This window comes from Cololabis saira, chromosome 2, assembly GCF_033807715.1.
Source record: "Cololabis saira isolate AMF1-May2022 chromosome 2, fColSai1.1, whole genome shotgun sequence".
Taxonomy (NCBI): Eukaryota; Metazoa; Chordata; class Actinopteri; order Beloniformes; family Belonidae; genus Cololabis; species Cololabis saira.
In genome coordinates this window covers 25,734,876-25,753,039 of record NC_084588.1, presented here as the reverse complement: position 1 = coordinate 25,753,039, position 18,164 = coordinate 25,734,876, and the positions used below count along the sequence as shown (strand labels likewise).

Sequence of the window (18,164 nt, the reverse complement as noted above, 5' to 3'; positions counted from 1 at the left end):
AGAGAAGGTGAAACTTTTTTTTAAACTTTTTTTTTTTTAATAAGGCCAGCTTGGTTTCCATAGAAACTGCAGGACAACATAACAGGGACAACGATACGAGAGCAATGTCTCGGTGTCAAAGCATCCGGCACTTTGCCACTTTGTTGTTGGAGATATTTGTGTTTACGTCTGAGAAATGAAAGAGCTATCCAGACTCATTTACAGGGAGCCGCCATGACCCGGACCGGGGGGATTAATGAGAACATATTCTCACTTAGCTTTAAGCTAAGGTCAGCAGCTAAAAGGGAGGTTTTAATTATAAAGAGGTGCTGGGTCTTCTGTGGATCCAAACTCCCAGATAAACACAGAAAACACCTCCAAGCTTCTCCCTAGGATAACAAAAAGATACTGCTGTATAGATTGTTTAGAGAAAGTATTGAAGATAAGGGTTAGATTTAATGGTTGTAACTTTTTGTGAAGTAATAAATACTAAAACAGTAAAAGGGAGAGAAAAAAAGTTCCCTACTAAAACTGCCAATATTTCAATGAGTGCTACCGATGGATTCAGAATATTCTCCAGGCTAAAAGTGCATGAAGACGAAACAAATTGCACAGGTAATGAATACTTAATGACGACTACATTTTTCACTTTGTGGAAAGAATTGGGAAGTATGTTTAGTTAACAAATTGAGAGGAATAAGATCAAAGCAGAAGGTGAAGTTATCACGTGCTCTGTCAAAAGCTGCAGCCGTGAGATAAACCAAGACAATGATGCAAAGATATCACAGGCTTTGTTTCCAACCACAATCCAACCAAAGAGAAATTAAGTCTCCTCTGGAGAAAAAACTCAACATGGACATGGACGACATGCAGTCGTGGAGTTGAAATGAGGTGCCGCTGATAAGACGGCATACAATTCCAGCTCATTTGCAGCCATGCTAATAGCCGGTGTGGGTAAATGCTGAAATCAGCATTATGCTTCCAGCTTTTATTCTGTATTCATGCCAGCATTATGACTGTCTCAGTTAACAGGGAAAAATATGCACTAAGGCAACTCTCTGCACACAGAACAAGGAAAGAAATATCAGAAGCTTTATTGCAGATGTCCATTACTGTAATTGCTCTGCTAGGCTCCTGTTTACTGCCTTGTAGAGCAGAAATTATTCCAGCTAAGGATCACGAGAGACAGATTTTTACCATCAAAATTGCTGTGCACTTGCAATTTAATCATAAGTCTGCCATTTCTTACATTTTTCTGTGTTTTAGCTGTCGTGTCTGATGAATCATGGAGATCCGGTTCGGACTGAGGGTTGGCTCACTGAAGGTGATACCTCTGTTCTCTTTGTGAACATTAACCTCACATTTTTTCTTTGTTCCCTGCTTTTCAGACGGCCTCTGATTTATGTCCGAGCTAAAGAGGAAGAATGCTCCGAGGGGACCGAGGATGTGTGTTTGGCAGTGGACAGAGTGGTATCGCACTCGCGAGTGAGGATGTGCGCTCTGACAGCTCATCAGCGGACAATAAGGCCTCGGCTGTTAATGTCCTGCTACCTGGCACACTGCAGGGCCACAATCTGCTCCAGATGCTGGAGGCAGACGTCCAACTTGAGTTGGCAGCAAGGAGGAGGGGAGCATCAGTGCTGGAGAAAGCAAGAGGGAGTGGTCTCCATGAAAAGTGAATGGGACCAGACAGGTGCACACACGCACGCGCACACACACACGCGTATACTTCCGCCACCTGCCACCAGCCAACCTCTGAATTCACAGCCTCTCTCCCGCACAGTGGTCTCACTGGCAGTTACTGTAGCAACATCAGGGATAATATCTCAGCACACATAAATGAAATCTCTCTTTCGCAGCGAGCGAGATTGAAAATTTATCTTTTCAGAGGAATCATGCATAATTCGAGAGCGGGGTCCGAAGCAGGCGGATGCATATGCACGTGCACACACTCACACATCCCATTGCTCATACAACAGGGGCTTATGAACTCAATTTAGTCAGTTTGACAGAGTTCTTGATTCTGTCACTCGGGATAATCGTCAGGATGTGGTACTCTGACCAAACTCCTGCGTCTCAACCCAGGCAGGATATAAGGTCATGTTGGAGTGGAACTCTAGCCACGCAGCACGCAGACCTCAAGTGCTCCGGTGGTTTTGTGGTTATCTGCAGTAGCCAGCTGTCGCAATACAAAGCTTTTCAAGAACATCCGCTCTCCTCTCCCTCTGCTTCTCATCTTTCTCCCTTCTCTCTCAATCAGAACTGCTTAATTAGCCTACCAATCTCTGTCCCTCTGCCTTGAGTCTGAAATTTGGCATGTGCAGATTTGTTCAGCATTGTTTTACTGTTAACTCAACAAACTGTTGGTACCTTAATGAAGATGAGTCTGTGCCATGCTTGGTTATTTTATTTTGTATTTTTCTTATGTGTTAGAAGGAAACATTTCTCTTACTGCTGAGCATAGGAGAGACTAAGCGGACAAATATGCATAATATATATGACAGCACATGTTTAAAAGGTTATTCCCTCAATTCAAAATTAGGTCAGTTCATCACGGCAGAGGAACAGGGGAGGAGGCTGTTAGACCTGATGTTCAGCAGAGTGTCTGTTTATCATTTACATTTTGTTTTCTGTCTGTCACTGTCAGCAGCAACATGGATAAGAACCACCACTCCGTGGCATGCATCATCAAGACTGATGCAGAGAAGCAAGGGAGTGATCTGCAGTCTGGCACGTTTCTGGCGTCTGTGTGCAACCCAAAGTGCAGAGCTCCACCTACTGGTCAAACAGAGCACCAGCAGCTCAGGAGAAGGTCTGCAGGCAAAGTGTGAGAAGTTGGGACTGTCAGTTTTATGATGAATGAAGAGCTGAAATTGTATCTCTGCGAATTAACCACACACAACTGATATTTTGTTTAGTTCAGGCTGTATATCTGGAGAAATCTCTGCATGGAAAAGCAACAGAATTATTTTTGTAAACCTGCTATCTGAAGCATATCTTTTTAAATTGAAATACTATATCCTTTTTAAACATTTAAATATTTCACTTTTTTATTGTAGTCACTCACTCAATATGAGTAAAATTCTGGGAAAGAAAAATCAGTAAGCCTTTCTTTTTCTATCACATAACCCGAAAAATCGGAGAAAAAGCGGTCAGAGTTGAGAAATGCAAAATTCAGTAGTTTCTAAAGTGGGATGTTGGATCCCTGGAATGGACACAAAGTAAATCTCAGCAGGGATGAGATGAACAGCATTTAGACCCAGGGGTTTTAATTGAAGTGAACATTTAATGCAATCTCTTGTTTCTTTTGTGATGCTTTTTTTTTCAAAATACATTGTCAGATTTTTTAATCATTATCAACAACTGAATTAAAATTGGACTGACATCACTGCATTTAATTGTATTTGGTCATCATTGGACTGAATAAGATTGATTTAATTGAATTTGATTAATTGAACCATAATTTGCATGGACTGCATTTAACTTGACCGGATTAATCATGTTCACTTTCTCTTTAAAAGTCCCTGAGACGGCGTTGGTTGCGAATTGGCATTTTGCCAATAAACTGAATTAATTGAACACAAAGGTGTCTTGTGAGATTGAACTAAAATCAGATTTATGTTTTAATTACTATTTTAAAAAATGATTTCAGAGTGTTTCAGTTCTGGGTCCCAGGCATTATCTGTACATAAAAGACCTAAGCAGCCACTGTGATGTCAACCACTGTTTTTTTGAGCTGTGGAGCCTCAATTGGACATTGTGTGTCCCTATTTTGCTCATTTTAAGGTAAACACCACAAAGGAAACTCTGCTTTATTGTCTACTCTACCTTAATGGGAGCATCATTTACAAAATCTTGATGCTTCTTCAGATTTCAATATCCATATCAAGTGGGCAAAGAATGAGCATGAGCCAAATGACAAAATGTGGACAAACGACAAAATAATAATACTATGAAGGTGAAAAGATCTGAAGTGAATGAAGTAGAAATAAAAAGAGCCGCACAGACATGCGTCTACAGAATCAACTGCTTCCTCAGCTGACTGACCACACACTGCGAGGACGCCTGCTCTACAACTTCAGGGCTCTTATTACCATGTAGTTAACCTCCTCAGGATTAACCAGGGCAGCAAAGACACAGGAAAGGTCAAAGGTCAGCATTCAGACAGCTCCTTCAGCATAACGGGTGGCCTATTAAACAAAAGGCCAGGCTCAAATCTGCTCGCCTGTCTTGAAGCATCTTTTTTTGAAACACAGTGGGCATGCATGCCATGGTATTTATCACTATGGGTTAAATTCCAACAGCACACGAGGTCATATACCATTTTATGATGAAAATAGAAGAAAATTAAAAAATATGTACTCCATAAGAAAAAGGCACCTTGAAACATAAACACGCCGCCAAACACATGTGGTGTGTTTGCAGTCGTGAGGCAGGATGTAGCAGGTGGGGAGGAGTTACAGCCCGCCTGCACAAGAGCAGGTCATCATGAATAAACCATCACCAAAGCAGATTTACTTACTCAAGTTCACAAATAACTTTGTAATTCACTTTTTTTCTCAGTCCTTCATTTCAGTAGAGAAAATCACTGGTTTGATTCTTTTCCCAAGGCTTAACAACCGCCCCAACTACTGTGCGTGCATGTTTGTGTGTGTTTGTGTGCTTTTAGACAGTTGGTGGCTCACAGCAACCCGCCATTCCTTTTATGTGTGTATCAGTGTATCCATGACAGATGGAGAAGGCATGTGAGAATGTGTTAACCTTTCAGCTCAGACGAGGATAGTGTCTCCAAACTATGTGAGGCATGTTTATCGTGTTTATTGCTTTTATCTTGTGACTTAAAGTGACATAAAGGTATTTAATTTAGTGTTTTAGGGGGCTCTTTGTTCTCCCTTTCCAAGTGAGATTGTGTGAAGTGTTCACTAGCTGTTTTCAGAGAAGAGGGGCCTGATGGGAGAGCAAAGCTAACAACGACTCAGAGCGAGGACACCTGGCAAATGATTTTTCACTCAATCCAATAAAAATAAGTCATCGCAGCTCAAGTAAATGCTGTTTTGAGAATTTCTACAGCACATCACTTTTGCATCAAACAGTGTCACTTCAGCTGCATTTAAACATGCATTGAGTTGCGACTGTCATTAGTGCTCATGTGTTTTGCAAAACTGCACTCTCAAAAAACACAACAACAGTCAACATTTTTGTAATCAACAATGAATAAGGTACTACACGTATGAATGAGCTCACCCATAGTGACAACCTCACAAAATATCATCTCCCACTGAATTTAGTCTTCAGCTCTGCAGCAGTGTTTTTATCAGCTCTCAGCTAATTGGTTTCATGGCCTGGAGCTGTTTTGATCACAAATGGCTTCAAATTTTCACTGTACATTACCTGCCCGGCACTAAACAGCAGACAGAGTTGGCAGTAGGCTGATAAACATGCTGGAGTATCTATAGAGCCCTCCGGAGCAGGAAGGGCTCAGTTCAACAGAGAATGAATAAAAGAGTTACAATATAACTCATAAAACTCATAAATGTGCTCTATACTCATTTTCTCTTGGAATGCTTCTTTGGCAAAATGTAAACAAAAAGATCAAACCCAATATTTAGCAACATAATACATTGAGTATTAATTAGAGAAGATTTTTGGGCAAGAAGAAAGCACTTGATCTTGATCTGGTCATTTTGCAGAGCCATCTTTTACTACATGGCTGGATGGGGAGGTTGAGCAAGTTCAGTTTGTTGCAATCAGCAGATTTACCACTAGATGGCATTAAAGTATACAGACTGGATCTACCTAACTTCCACTGCCCCCAACTGGCTAAAAAAGCTACTGCAAGATTATGAAAAGTCGACTTCCACAAATCAGTATTGTGGTCTCAATGGTCTGTGTGTGTATATGTTTTTTTTATTCATTTTTAAACATCATTTTGCTTTTTCACAATGAACACAACACCTAACGAAGCCGCACATTGCTTCAGTTGTTTAAGGACACTATGGGATCGTTCAGGTCAAATTAACAGTTATATAAGTAATCTTCTCCTTGATATTATTCATTATACTAACCAGAGGATTATTTGTCCAAACTTTTTTTCTCTCAGTATGAGCAAGAGATGGACCCGAAGCCAGATATAGTTACCATTTCTCTCCAAAAGTAAAGCCCCATCATCCACTCTCACGGGGACACTGAGAGGAAAGCTACTCGTGTTCTTCCTCTATGATCTTATCGGGTAGTTCTTTATCTTTTTGTTTTCCAGGAACCCAGATGAGGACATGCATTAAATCCCCCTAGAATCCGAGGCTCCTGAGGCATGTTTTTCTCTGTGCTAGGCCTTTTTTTATTAAAAAGACAACGCTGGGATGTAATGCACTTCTCCTTTAAGACCATTAAACAGTATGTGCCGAGATGCCAAAGACCTGTTGTAAAGGTCTTACACACACAACCTAATATACACTTTCTCATACACACAACAACACATCAACTGAACCAAAGGTCCAAGGTCTCCGAGGCCTCGGTAAGCTTCTGTAAATCACCCTCCATCCAACAGGGGGTTTTATTTCTTCTCCCCCCTCCAAACAACTAGATGTTAGGTTATGACCCATAGGCAGGAGGTTATTTGTTTCTTTTGTACCAGCCTGTCTTGACATCCAGCTTTTCGTTTTTGGTTCCAGGCTTATAGAAAGAAGCACTTATATTGCACATCTGCAGGAAGCTGCTGATGGGGACTCAGCTCAGTAGTTCCTTCAGAGCTTTGTTTCTTAATATCTCTTAATTTCTCACCATGAATCTTCTACTTTTTTTGTTAGTGGCAGAATTAAAATGAAGCTAAGAGAGATCACGTGAAAATATCCTTATCAATAAATGCATGTATGAATGTAGAGAAGAAAAAAGGGAGCCTTAATCCGAAAGGTCCCCACAGACCAAAGATATTTCCCAGAAGCTGCTGACAGATTATAGACGGCCTGCAGCCTGCCAGCCTGCCTCTTCCTCCGGTTCAAAATAAACATCTCTGTTCTCAGGGATGGCTGCTTCCTTTGTTACACAAATTCAAGGCCTTACAGTGGAAAGCAGCATAGGATGAAAGAGGAAACAGTCAATGCACAAATCAAACCTAACCTTGATAGTCTGTGTTTGGTTTTTTAAGTACACCATCCACGTCATTAATCTGGAAATATATCTGATTGTCAAAAAAGCTGTGAAAGAATTTCCTGTTCTTTTCCTGTCTCCTTCTACCCTGCCGTCCCACACGGGTGTGAAACAATCTCACCATGGCTGTCATCCTTTACAATATACCGTCTAACCTGAGCTGGCAACCTCAGCGGCCCACCTGCCGTTCCTGCTGTGCTGACAGCAGCCGACAGTTAAGAGGTACGGCCGCAGACTGAGGATATATGAGGGGGTCCTTGAGCGATGACAGCAAGTGTCAGATGGAGGGCTGTGGGGTAATGGAGACAAGGCCACTGACTGATGCCATGATAGGGGCCAGAGTGCGTCGACTCCAGTTCACAAGCATCCATATCCAAGATCTATGTCTGCGGGCACCAACAGCAGATACATTAATACTCCGCCTGAGTCATGGTGTCTGTGAGAGCTATATATGTATAGAATGGCCATGTCCTTCCAGGAACAAAACACTGCTGTTTAAAATTAATTGTACATCCAAAATTAGATGCCTGTATAATATTGTCCCTCTGTACCGCCTTTTCGTGATAGCAAAGTGCCAAAGGCTGCTGTTAAAACAACACAAATAGGCTAAAGATAATTCATATGCATGTTAAGCTTAAGGGTTATATTCTTCAATTAAGGTGCAGTTTTTAATGCTGGAAGTAGGGCTGTTCGATTAATCGATTTTAAATCAAAATCGCGATTATGTAATTAGAACGATGTTAAAACGTGAAAATCGTAAAATCGATTTTTCACTTTTTTTTTTTTTTTTTTTTACACCTTGTCTGCACACATATTAATGATTGATACCATATTAATGATTGATGGAAATAGCTCTCAATACCTGCGACAAGTGCCCCATCGGAGAGGCTCTTTAGTGTAGGAGTGGGCGTTGTAACATGCCACCGGGCATCCCTCAAGCCAGATGCCGTAGACCGACTCGTGTTCCTTGCAAAAAACTTGCAAATGTGAATAACAAATGTAATGACTGACATTACACACCTCTACCTCCTTCATGGGTTGCATTATTATTTAGCATGCAAAGACCCAGTTTAGTTTAATTAGAAAATGTCTTGTTTTATTTAATTGGAAATATAACTTACTGTATGTTTGCAAGTGCTGATTTGCTGATTTTTTTTTCAGAGATAAAACTTTATATTTTATTATATTTTTTAAAACTTTTTTTCAACTTATTTTACAGCGTTTTGCACTTTATTCATTCATTTTTGGTTTAATAAGAGCAAAGTTTGCACTTAAAGCCCAATGGGGCAAATGTTCAAAAATGTGTAAAAAAACAGCATATTTGAAATCCTTTCTTTGCCTTTTGTCAATTCACAAAATAATCGTAATCGTAATCGAAAATCGGATTTTGAGAAAAAAAAATCGAGATTTTATTTTTGGGCAAAATCGAACAGCCCTAGCTGGAAGTATTGAGATCCATTCCAGATTGAGTCTGATGAATGCAAATGAAGGCAAGTGAGGAATCCTGACATCATGTCTGTCTAAACAGACTATTTCAGAGAAATGCTCATGAACATTCCTTGTAGGTTCAGAGGATTTGAGAAGTTTTGAAAATAAACCTTTATAGAAAGTTGTGGTGACTCTTTAATGTTTGCACATCATCTGTTATCCATCTGCTATAGTCACTCATTGAAACAAACCTTTTTACAATGCTGGTTCCGTTCCAGCAGAGCTGCCCGTCACCAGATGCGAGTTCTCTCGTACACAGCTCATCTGCCAAGCCACCGTAGAATGTGCGATAGTAGCGCAGATTGTTAAGAAAGTCCCTGAAAAACAAGAGGAAGCCACAAGCAAACAGATCATTAGTTTTGGACATTAGCTGTATATGTATCAAACTAAAAGAAAAATCCCTTCTCTGCATGTGTACTAACTTTCTCATGATGGCAAGTGAGTCTCCTGAGACTCTGGCTGGAGCTTTGAGCGGGATGCTGTTGCTGTACTGGACACTGACTGACTTCGCAGGCTTCCTGCTCGGAGGGCCACACAGTTTCTGTACCTAATATCCAACATGACAGAAAACAGGACGGACAATATTGAACTCCAAACACAGAGGGAAGAACGTGTGTTTTCAAGAACGTGCAAACTTTCTTCATCTGCACTGGCGCCTGACAAATAAGCTTTGTTTTAGACGGCTCAGGGAGAGACGCATATACCACGGCCATTAGTCTCGCCAAGCTATGTAACTTCTGACCAGAGGTGGGTAGTAACGAGTTACATTTACTCTGTTACATTTACTTGAGTAAATTTTGGTAAATTTTGTACTTTTAGGAGTAGTTTTGAATCACTATACTTTTTACTTTTACTTGAGTAGATTTGTGAAGAAGAAACTTTACTCTTACTCCGCTACATTAGGCTACGTTGAGCTTGAGCTTGTTACTTTTCTTTTATCCCTTTTATCCGCGTACGCGTCAATCTCATGACATCACTGGGTGATTCTTTGGGAAAAATGTTTGTTTTTGCATGTTTTGTCACATTTACACAGACTCAAACACACACAGAGTTTCTATGAGTTCATGGGCTTGTTCTAGTTCTGCCTCGTTAAAAAAGAAAAGTACAAAGGCTTGACATTTTGTGCTACTGCAATTGCCCCTCGGGAATAAATAAAGTTTTTCAGAATCTGAATCTGAATCTACTTGTGCTTCATTTATTTTTTTATTCTGTTATTATTTTATTTATTAAAGTACTTGAATTTACTTTAAGATTATTTCAATTTAAGCTATTTTTTATTAATTTTAATTTATTTTATTATTTTATTGATTTAATTTGCCTGAAGATGATTATTTTGAACTTTCGTCTGTTTGAATGGTTGTGTTAAAAAAAATAAATCAGACATTACTCAACAGTTACTCAGTACTTGAGTAGTTTTTTCACCAAGTACTTTTTTACTTTTACTCAAGTAATTATTTGGATGACTACTTTTTACTTCTACTTGAGTCATATTATTCTTAAGTAACAGTACTTTTACTTGAGTAAAATTTTTTGGCTACTCTACCCACCTCTGCTTCTGACTGTACTGCATGTGCTACGTGTTTAAAGCAGCAGCGTCTCCTATCATCCACTAGATGGCGCTAAAGTGTCTCATTAGACGGAGCAAAATCAGCATGGGTCGGGGACAAACAACCTGAGACATTCTCTCCAAAACAAACTGTAAACCATAAAAAAAGGGTCCATCTAAAAGAAAAAAAGGGTATGTGGTTAAACTTTTATGGATAATGATGGAAAAAGAGCACTGGTAAAAGATGATGGTTCGGGTCAGGAGTGGTTGTTTACTCTTTACGTCTGTCTGGAGGTTAAAATACCCCTGAGTGCATCACTGCTGCCCACATGGATGTATTTCTGGGCAAGTTAGACACTTTAGTTTGACTTAGATACCGTGATGCAATGCACATGTGTAATGTCAAAGAATGTATTACTTAATACTGCATACCTCTTTGAACTGCAGCAAGCAGCTGCAATAGCAGCAGACTCCAGAATAAAAATTGGGAATTTATGAAATGCTTTATCTTTTATTTACAAAATCAAGATTCGCTGGTGGTACAAAGCCTCAGGGTAGTTTCCAATCTAACATGCGAAATATATATCTCTCATTGGATGAATTATACCTGCGCTGAGAGGTGAGGTCCATTTTTCACAGCGTGCCCGATGGCATCATGAAGCAAAGTGTGAACTCCCAGAAGCACTTGCTCCAAATCTTGAGCTCCATGCATTCTGGCGGACAGGCCCTCCAGCGAGCGTACAAACTCCCTCCAGTGGGTGTCAATCTCTGCCATGCTCGCTAAGCACCCCCGCATCACGTTGAGGCAGTAACCCATGCAGGGCCTGGACTGAGTTAAGCCCTGTGGAGCAAATTACTGTGGGATCAGTGCTGCCAGTAAAACGTTTTAAGAATTCTGATCAATACACCCACCTCTCTGAGACATGCATCCATACCTGGCAGTGAGGACAGTAGTGCATCTTGAGCAGGGCCCGTCTGCACTCGCGGCTCAGCTGTAAGTGGTCTGTGGTATTGATGACCTCGATGCCGAGGTGCAGCGCCTGAAGCAGAAGCTTCCCAGAGACCCCAGAACGAGCAATCTGATCAGCGAGGAACCCTGGCGCCGCACCAAACGGTCTGATGTTATGACTTAATGACCTCACGCACTCAGCGTAGCCCGGAGAAGAACCGCTGTGGCCGGGGTTTATTAAGTGGTCGTAGACCAGCGGGAAGAGGGCATCAAAGAACCGCTGCACAAACTCAACCACGTTGAGCTCAGATCCCAGCAGGAACAGACCCCAGTCGGTGAAGAGTTCTCTCACTGTGCCCTGAGCCTGATTGGCCATGTTCTGATATGACACCAGGAGGACAGCGTGGGTGTGGTTTTCTGCCTGCCTCAGCAGATCCTCAAAGGTCTCTGTGGGATGCAGAACAGTAGAAAGAAAGAAGAGAAGAGAAAAGAGGATTAATTAACTTCAATCTGTTATCATTTTCAGCATCGGATGTCCTCAGCAACTAGGCTCGAACCCGAGGAAGAGGAGGATCGACAATTCAGGTAACAATTGAGATGAGATGAGAGGAGAGGAAAGGAGAGGAGAGGAGAGGAGAGACCCCAGGACTCTCAGCAGGGGCTCTAGTATCTTTTCAGGAAGAGGGGAGAATGCATGCAGGGAAGCAATTTGTTCTCTAATGAAAACTTTAGCTGACAAAAGAGGAATATCAAAGCAGGAGGTTGCAATACATGAGAGCGGGAACAGCTGGAGAACATATGAGCAGCGCTTCATGTAGTCTAGATGAACCACTTCTCTCAAAGCATCGTAATGCCGGCGAGTGAAGAGGCAGCGGTTAAGAGAATGAATGAGAGAGGATGAAGGTTAAGGGCAATCATGGTAATGAACAACAGGAATTTTGCAAATCAATCTCCCAGATAAAGCCGACATTAAGCCCAATCACTTCATACGATAGACTTTTACAGTTTAGACAATTATTTGACTTGTAGTCAAAACATCATCGAGAGTGACACACGGGAGACAGACTGACGGTACTAGATCAACTAAAAGACACCAGTTCCAGTCAAGTTCTCTTGCAGGTGGGAGGATCTGATCATTGTATACATTATTATTGCATCATTAGGGCAAACATTTCCACATTTTATCCATCCAAGCACGCCACGACCTGGATCTGCAACAGATGTGTCAAAGATGATCAAATAATGATCCTCTCTCTCTGGACTGAAATCCCCCGAACAGACAGAAACAGTTTCCTTTTTCAGGGAACTGATGGGTCACTGAATTACGACGGAGTATTAGGGCCAAACTAAGACAAAAAAAATGGAAATTACGAGAATAAAGTCATAATAATATGAGAATAAAGTCGAAAAATTACGAGAATAAAGTCTTAATATTACGAGAATAAAGTCGTAATATTTTGAGAATAAAGTTGTAATATTACGAGAATAAAGTCGTAATATTACGAGAATAAAGTCGTAATATTACGAGAATAAAGTCGTAATACTAAAAGATGCTCAATATTCCTCATTTTAACACAGAGAAAAGTTGCTCTTCCAGTTAAAGTTCTCATAAATTATATTCTAATAATATTACAACTTTATTCTCATAATATTACGACTTTTTTCTCCATAAATTGCGACTTTATTCTCATAATATTACGACTTTATTCTCGTAATATTACGACTTTATTCTCGTAATATTACGACTTTATTCTCGATATATTACGACTTTATTCTCGTAATTTTACGACTTTATTCTCATTATATTATGACTTTTTTCTCCATAAATTGCGACTTTATTCTCATAATATTACGACTTTATTCTCGTAATATTACGACTTTATTCTCGATATATTACGACTTTATTCTCGTAATATTACGACTTTATTCTCGTAATATTACGACTTTATTCTCGTTATATTACGACTTTATTCTCATAATATTACGACTTTATTCTCATAATATTACAACATTATTCTCGCAACATTATGACTTTATTCTCGTAATTTTACGACTTTATTCTCATTATATTATGACTTTATTCTCGTAATTTCCAATTTAATTTTTTTTTTCTTAGTTTGGCCCTAATACTCTGTCGTACTGAATAGATCGTATTAGTTTTAATATACGATTTTTTATTTTACATGTTTTTTTTACTTTATTACAATATAGAAAAATTCTACATCTTATTGAAAATAGATCAATACATCATCACACATTTTCAAACATCTTCTTCAGGCATGAACAAGAGAAATGTTTAACTAACACAGCAAGTGTGCCTGGGTCTCTGCGGCGCTCCTTTCCTTCAGTGCTTGTCTCTGCTAATACCTGAACCATGGCCCTTCTCACATCATGTGCTTGTCATGAGTTGTGAGGTAACGGTCAGGGTAAACGCCTGGAGCTGCCCAGGGGGCTGAGAGTGTGAGAGGGGGCAGCCAATGTGATGAGGGCCTTAGACGCTCCAGTGCTGCACAATACGCACCCATGTGGAAAGATTGACCGAAAGCCCCCTGCCGAGGGCGACTGCACGGGGGGAACAGAGAGAGGTCCGGCATACCTGCAGGCACCACGTCTCGGCCTGGAGCATTAGACCCTGAGGTACCAGGAACTGAGCTTTATCTCCACTCGTCTATGAGCCGGTGTGAATGTGTTGTGTCTAGCAAGAGCTGAGACTACAAGAAATCTGTGCACCTGTGTGTGAATGAAAAATAAACTAGAAGAAAAAAAAAAGAAAAGCTAAACCCCCTACGCAACCAGCTGTCTGGTCAGAGAGTAAAGACCAAACCTGAGAAGGAATGTGCAAAGAAAAGAGGAGCATCTGCTAGAGTGCAGTGTGTCTGTGTGTGTGTTTGTTTAGATGAAAGAGAACACACAAAGATGAGCAGAGAAACAGAGACAGAAATGCGTGATCATAGAGTACAAGATTGAGAGCATTACAGCCCTCAGGTAGCAGAGCTGTCGGAGACACGTAGGGTCCCTCGGCGGATTACAGCACATGTTCCAGGGAGGGGGTTAACCACAATAGATTACAGAGTTAATGAATCCCACCTGTCAAACCTCACAACAAATAACTGCGCAGTAAAACAAATTTGTCTCCCTTTGATCTCTCATTTCTGTCTTATTATGCTTCCAAGAAAATAAGCCCTGACATCAAGTCACTGAACAATTGTTCAGCCATAAATACAGATGCATGTGGAGAGGAACCGTAGAAAAACATCAGTTTAAATCCACATGTTTACTTGTGAGACTGGCATGTGCTTTATATTCCTGCATTTTTCTTTGTTTCTATTTGAAACATTCTTTCATTCAATTTCCACGTTCATTTCCTCTACACATTTACCCATCTTGTTTCAGTCTCCCGACTCCACAGCTGAAGAAGGTAAACTTATAAGTGCTTGAATTATAAGATGATTCGTAATAAAGCATTAACGGTAATAACTCTATAGTGTATAGTGTTCACCACAGTTGATATCTATTCAAGAGTAACTTTCTAGTAAATACACAGTTTGGACGGTTTAGCCGCTTCAGTGGAGTTCAGGGAGTCGTCCACATCTATTCAATGTAACGTAAAGAACAAAAGTGTCATTTACTGGATGGCACGATGTCCAAACAAGTGGTCATTAGGGATGGGCGGTATGGACTAAAAAATGTATCACGATAATTTCTGGCCTTTATCCCGATAACGATAAAAATGACGATAAAAAAAATACCAATTCAACTCCACATTTGTAACTATAAATCTATCTCACTCTCAGATCCGCCATGTTTGTTACACAAAAACGTCATCAACGGGATTTTATCCTGTTTTCTTTCTTTCTTTCTTGCTCATTTCTTTCTTTCTGGCTCAATTCTTTCCTTCGGGTTAATTTCTTTCTTTCAGGATAATTTCTTTCTTTCTTTCTTTCTTTCTTTCTTTCTTTCTTTCTTTCTTGCTCATTTATTTCTTTCTTTCTTTCTTTCTGGCTCCTTTCTTTCTTTCTTTCTTTCTTTCTTTCTTTCTTTCTTTATTTCTTTCTTTTTTTCTTTCTGGCTCCTTTCTTTCTTTCTTTCTTTCTTTCTTTCTTTCTTTCTTGCTCATTTATTTATTTATTTATTTATTTCTTGCTCATTTATTTATTTATGTATTTATTTATTTCTGGCTCATTTCTTTCTTTCTTTCTTTCTTTCTTTCTTTCTTTCTTTCTTTCTTTCTTTCTTGCTCATTTATTTCTTTCTTTCTTTCTTTCTGGTTCAATTCTTTCTTTCTTTCTTTCTTTCTTTCTTTCTTTCTGGCTCATTTCTTTCTTTCTTTCTTTCTTTCTTTCTGGCTCATTTCTTTCTTTCTTTCTTTCTTTCTTTCTTTCTTTCTGGCTCATTTCTTTCTTTCTTTCTTTCTTTCTTTCTTTCTTTCAGGCTCATTTCTTTCTTTCTTTCTTTCTTTCTTTCTTTCTTTCTTTCTTTCTTTCTTTCTGGCTTGGCTCATTTCTTTCTTTCTTTCTTTCTTTCTTTCTTTCTGGCTCATTTCCTTCCATCCTTCTGCGTGGATTTAACGCAGAACCATAAATCAGCTTTATACAAAAACGTCATCAACAAGAATTTATCGTTTTTACCGTGAGATGACAAATTCTTACCGTGGGGAATTTTTTTGACGGTATATCATGAACGGTAAAATATCGCCCATTCCTAGTGGTCACATTAGCAACTTGCTTGAAATGTGAAGAAAAAAAGCATAACTTTAACTGAATGCCTTTAGAAGTAAATAACTGTATTTGGGGGGGAAAAAAGCTGCACTTAAAAAAAAATAATTCAAGCATGAAAGGATTAAAAATGCTGTTTCTCATCAAAGAGAAGCGGTTCCTCAGTTGGAGGCCTTGACCAGCAGCCAGGCTTCTGGGTAAGCCTGAGGACAGAAACGCCTTGAGGGAAGGGAAAATCGGGGGGAAAAAAATATGAGTTGTAATGGTGATGAAAGGAGGCCCTGGCTTTTATATTTTGAAACAGACAAATGCGAGCCTCCCTCACGTCTCTGGGACAAATGCACTTCTTTAACGGCTGTAAGCGGTGTGTGCAAGGCAGCGGAAAACATGTCACTTCAGGAAGAGCGTGATACGCTTCTCTGAAGAGAGTTTTTGATCACTGTGGCTCAGCATCATCTCTGTGTTCCTCCCTTCAGCAGAAATGTAAGCAGGTCTGTTATTCTCTCATCTCACAGGTCACTGACAGATAAAACGCGCACAAGCTAAACAGGGACACTGTTTTATTAGATCTGCTTTTAACAGACAGAAACACTACCAAACGTTCCTACTCTCAATCTAAACGCATCAAGTTATCTCTCTGCATATTTTACATGCATGAGAAAAGGAAATCAGACATTTTAAAGAAACAAAATCACAAACCACAATGGCACCAGCCTTCTCCTCATCTGAGGAATTTTCCTCGTATGATTTTATCAGCTTGTTGCTTCTTTGTGTCTCTGGCTTCTCACTGGGATATTTCATAGCTTTTCAGCTAAAAACTGACATACGGTGGTATTCCCTGTCGAGAAAATTGTTTAGAGAGGTGAGAGCTGAACAAGCATAGGAGAAAATAAAAACTGTTGAAGCCGTAATTTATGAGAGCCCTTTTAAAGCTCGTTCACAGGTCCACGATTTGAAAAAAGACTTCTCCAAAACTAATATGTGACTCTTTTTTTAATCTGTCACTAAATATTGAATGATGCAGCAATCATGTCCTCCATATGAGTTAAAATGTGCTTGTGCACATAAGAGAGGCTTAAGTTTCTTTCCCAAAATCTTGTATTAAACGCATCTACTTTGACATTAAACGCAAAGTGAATTTCCACCTACACAGAGGCAAATTACCTCTTCTAGCAAAGAGATAAGAGATAAGACTGACTGATCTCTTCCTCGTCTTCACTTTTATAATAAAGACTACCAAACTAGTCACCGAGCATCATTTACTCGTGCTGCAAATAAGATGATACAAATGGACACCAAAAAAGATGTTTCAGGCAGTTCAGGAGTCGTACAGCGTGGGTGAGAAACTTTCTGTGCTGTGGACACCGGACGTCTCGTGAGAAAAAAGCTATCTAGCGTCAGTGAGGATAAAGGAGCTACAGAATAACATAGAGGGAGAAAGGAAAAACAAAGCAGTAAGTTCAAAACATTTATATATTATACATTATATATATATATATATATATATATATATATATATATATATATATATATATATATATATATATATATATATATATATATACCATTTATATAATGGTTTGAAAAGAAAGACAAAAACTAAATACGACATTGAATAGAGGGGGGGTCACATGAAATTTCAAAATAAAATGCGTTCAGATTGCAATTTTAAATGTACGTTTCAAAATGTAAAAATGGGGCAGTACTTTTGCTGAGGGTTTCAGATTTAGTCATTTTAGAGCCATTTTGAAATAAAAATAAGACGGAAAATGAGTAACATTCAATCCATCCTGTCTAGTCAATAAGAAGCCATTACAGCATGCCACCCATTACACTGTGTGCATTTCTCACCAGTATGCAGTCGTGCTAAATTCTCATATATGAGTAATTCATACTTGAAAGCTCGAGTATCCCTGGCTATCATCCTGATATATTAGCTATTGTACAGCAGTCATGAAGGCCAGTCAGTTAAAGTCCTCTGCTGCTGAGCTCGCTCCATGTCTAAAAGGCTTTAAAATTTGATCCCATTTTCTTCCTTTCTCCCATTATTGCAGTTCTTCTCATTTTCTTTAATGTAGACTGATCTAGTTAACTGTGACAGGAGTAGTTAACCGAGTGATGAGTTACACTTCGGCCTTGGTAGTTGGAACAAAAACAGAAGAATATATTTTTGTATTCGCCCTTATTTGGGGTTATTTATCTCTGAATTGTTCAGAAAGAAACAGGAAGTTTTTTTTTACATAAAACAAGAGGGCAACAAAATAATAGACCAAAAAGCCGGTTTAAAATCATTATCCATCATCGAAACATACAGTTAATAAAATAGCAGACGGCGTTACAG

The 18,164-nt window shown here is 39.5% G+C and overlaps 1 protein-coding gene across 1 annotated transcript in view; it reads right to left on the bottom strand.

The window, feature by feature from the left end:
- gpc5a (glypican 5a) overlaps nt 1–18,164 on the bottom strand; it is a 195,862-nt gene that overhangs the window by 151,848 nt on the left and 25,850 nt on the right. The window contains exons 3-6 of the mRNA XM_061741683.1: nt 11,095–11,555; nt 10,767–11,000; nt 9,036–9,160; nt 8,805–8,930 (exon numbers count right to left, since the gene is read on the bottom strand). Of these exons, the coding sequence (XP_061597667.1) occupies nt 8,805–8,930; nt 9,036–9,160; nt 10,767–11,000; nt 11,095–11,555 (946 nt within the window). The remainder of the gene's footprint in view (nt 1–8,804; nt 8,931–9,035; nt 9,161–10,766; nt 11,001–11,094; nt 11,556–18,164) is intronic.